General features: G+C 34.9%; 1 protein-coding gene across 1 annotated transcript in view; it reads left to right on the forward strand.

Moving 5' to 3' along the window:
• Nucleotides 1-2,283, forward strand: part of LOC111394390 (receptor homology region, transmembrane domain- and RING domain-containing protein 2-like) — a 5,730-nt gene extending 3,447 nt beyond the window's left edge. Inside the window, exon 4 of the mRNA XM_023020189.1 lies at nucleotides 1,294-2,283. Coding sequence (XP_022875957.1) covers nucleotides 1,294-1,868 — 575 coding nt within the window. The 3' untranslated portion in view covers nucleotides 1,869-2,283. The remainder of the gene's footprint in view (nucleotides 1-1,293) is intronic.
• Nucleotides 2,284-3,513: the final 1,230 nt, after the last annotated feature.

A 3,513-nucleotide genomic window follows, 5' to 3' on the forward strand; every position in this document is an offset into this window, starting at 1 on the left:
CCACCCCCCCAACCCCAAAAAAAAATAAAAAATAAAAAAAAAATCCTTACTTTCTAGAAATTTAACTAAGCACGAAGAAAATACTCACCATCTGATGCATAACCATATTGAAGTATTTCTTCTGGTGCTGTCAACTTACTTGGATATTTATCTACATGGTTACTAATTTTGAGAGGAGCCCCGTGTTTCTGAGGGTTCCCGAGGATCCAATGCTGAGGACATTAAATGGGATGCAATTTTTTCCTAGATAGTTGTCACTTCATCACTCTAAGAATGGGTGTGAGATAATTATTGCAATTGGATTTTATTTATTTTTTATTTTATTATTTTTGGGTGGGGGACGCAAATGTTTTCAAAATTGGGTCAGGCTGGCATGTGCAAAGCGATGCCTGGTGGTCTGGCCCAATTTAGTCCACTACCTCTGTTCTAAGAACATCATGTTTCTTCTCAGTAATAATTCTGCTAAGTGCTAAGAGCATCTCCAACAATTAAAGAGCATCTTGAAATTTTTTTGAATAAAGAGCGGAAATGCCAACAAAAGTCTTTATACTTTCTTTTTTTGGCTTCTTCCCATAAATAAGTATGATCTAACATTTTTTCTTCCTTTTATTTACTTGCGTCCCTTCAAATAACTGCACAATTCACTCCACTACCCCAGTTCTAAGAACACTATGGGGGGTGTTTGAGAGTTATTTTTATATAAAAATGTATTTTAGAATAGTAAATTGATGTGAAATGTGTGGTTGAAAAATAAGGAATTTTTTTTTGTTTACGTGTAATATTATTTTAATAAAGAATGTGTGGTTGTAAAGAAGAGAGAGAAAAATACATTTTGAAAAAAATAGCTACCAAACAGGGGCTATATGTTTCTTCTCTGTAATAATTCTAACATGAGCATCTCCAACAATTAAAGGGCATCTTGAAATTTTTTTGAATAAAGAGCAGACATTCCAACAACAGTTGTTGTACTATCGTTTTTTTCTTATTCCCATAAATAAGTATGATCTAACCTTTTTCCTTCCTTTTACTCGCTGCGCCCTTCAAATAAGTGCATTAGAAATCTGATATGCAATATGCACTGAACCGTTCCAGGATTATCCTAGGGAATTATTCTCTTAATTAAAAGAGCATTACATCTTCTTGCAAATTCAGGAACTAAAAATAAAATCTGCATGCGTGTATCTGCTGTCATCTTAGTCATACTTTTTTCTTCATTTCTTTTGTAAATTGTGCTTTGGTAATTTTGTTTTATCTTTTCTTTAGTTGAGTAATATCATCTTGGGATTTTTACAGAATTTCATGCAACTTGCGTTGATGCTTGGCTAACAGCGTGGAGAACATTCTGTCCCGTATGCAAACGTGATGCAAGAACTAGCACTGGTGATCCACCGGCATCAGAATCTACACCGTTGCTTTCATCTACTCCAGGTTCTTTTCCTTCATCTTCCATATTATCATCTTTTAGATCATCGCCAGCATCATCCCCGGCCATACAAATAGCCCCAGCATCATTTCAATCTTCTTCACTTTCTCGTCCCAATTCCATCTCTATCACTCCTTATAACCAGCAGTCTCTTCAGTCACATCGTCAATCTTCGCATCTTAGTATGAGTCGAAGCTCAGTCGACCTCAGGAACATGTCTTCCCAAAGATCCCGTGCTGCTTATTTAGTTTCACCTCACTCGTTAGGATATCCCTCGTTTTCCCCTATAAATTCCAGATACATGTCTCCATATATACCTAGCCTGGGCAATGCTTCTTCAAGTTATATTGGGTCGTCTAGTCGTCAACCTAATCCACTACATTACAGCGAGTCAGCCACAAGCTTTTCACCATTTGATTCGGCCCAGTCTCTTCCTGGCTGTTGATGAAATTTAGTTAATGTGGCTGTCGATTAGGCTAGAGCTCATTGGAGGAATGAAGAATCATGTGGTCGAATTATTTCCTCATTAGACGAAAAGATTTAAATGCACGGTCAGATGTCGACCATTGTGGTGGATTGCATATGACAGATGGTTCAGCAACGAATTGCGCCCGACTTGTACATTTCATAAGGTTGATAATTTGGATGTTTGAATTTAAGGTGATTTGCACACAGACAAAGCAATTGGCAATTTGTGCTGTACTAATTTCCTTTAGTTGTTCTTTTGGTGAGTGTTGAGGTTGTAATAGTATATATTTACAGTTCATAGAGGCATAACACTAACTTGTCAAAAGGCTCTTCCGCTTGTTTGTAACCAACTATGCTTCATTCAAGAGTTGATAACTGTTTTGTCGATTGTTGGCACAGTCCCAAACCCGGTGACATTGCGATAGGCTCGTTATCGAGCGATCCATTGAAAGAAGACTCTTTTTATGCTGATCAGATAGTCCCTTATGAGTGATTTCCTATGCTTTCTTTGCTTTCGGAGTAATGTTATTCATCATCACTGGTATTAAGTACCAATCTTGGTGACAATTACATGACAAAAAATGATAGGTTCATTTAAATGCAAATCGATGCCTTGTGTAGCTGAACCTATAAAGTATAGTCACCTAAAATAGTGTTCTAGCATAAGTAACATTATTCTAATATTAATATATTGGTTTCACAACAATTTATAAATAAACCCTGATTCCAGTTTTAATTATTTTTTGTTATATTTCCTTTAATTTGTTTGGAAATTGTGTTATCTTTATTTTTTTGTCGACTATGTTCATTGAACTTATGGCGAAGATGTTCATTTATTTTTAGTTCTTAGTTTGCGTCATCAATTGGTCTGAAGATATGAGAGGGGGTACCGAATGGTGTCCCCCTCTAACAATGCATACGGGCTTCATGTGTATTTAAAAATGTCGACATGATGTCCCTACCCTTGTTGTGAGTAGTAGGTAAAAGATTTGGTAAAAAAATTCGGTACATGTAACATTATTTTAATATTATTCTTTTGGTGCTATTTGTTAGTTGATTGTTGGAGGCAACCATATGTAGTAAGCTTTCACGGTGTTTATAATTTGGTTTGATTTTGTAGTTCAAATAATCCTATATCACGAGGTATGTGATTAGTAATAATTGGAGAAATAAAAAGTTGTACATATTGGAGCAATTCCAATTTTTCAATGTTCGAAAAGTAAAGTCTTTATAACATTTCGAGGTTGGATAAGAAATAGTTAGATATTGGTTCCTTCTCTTTTAACAGGAATTGTCGAATATCAAAAGCTTGTTAAATGGACAAATCTATCTTAATGAATTTAAATCTTATCCAAGTGAAATCTCCGTGTGATGAAAAACCAATAAACTTCTTGCGTAACTCTTCATTTACAAAACTAGCGATAAAAAGTTAAGAGGTTTTGTCAAGTTTCACGTACTCAAAGTATGAATCCCATTGACGAGAGAAAATGATATTTTTGGAAACTTGGAAATATTAAATTGGGAACGTAGAAGTACATTTAGACGGGGTTTAGTTACATTCATATGGAAAAAAGTGAAATGTATTATTTAAATATAACTTTAAATTTAAAGAAATTTTTACA

This window comes from Olea europaea, chromosome 5 (assembly GCF_002742605.1).
Source record: "Olea europaea var. sylvestris chromosome 5, O_europaea_v1, whole genome shotgun sequence".
Taxonomy (NCBI): Eukaryota; Viridiplantae; Streptophyta; class Magnoliopsida; order Lamiales; family Oleaceae; genus Olea; species Olea europaea.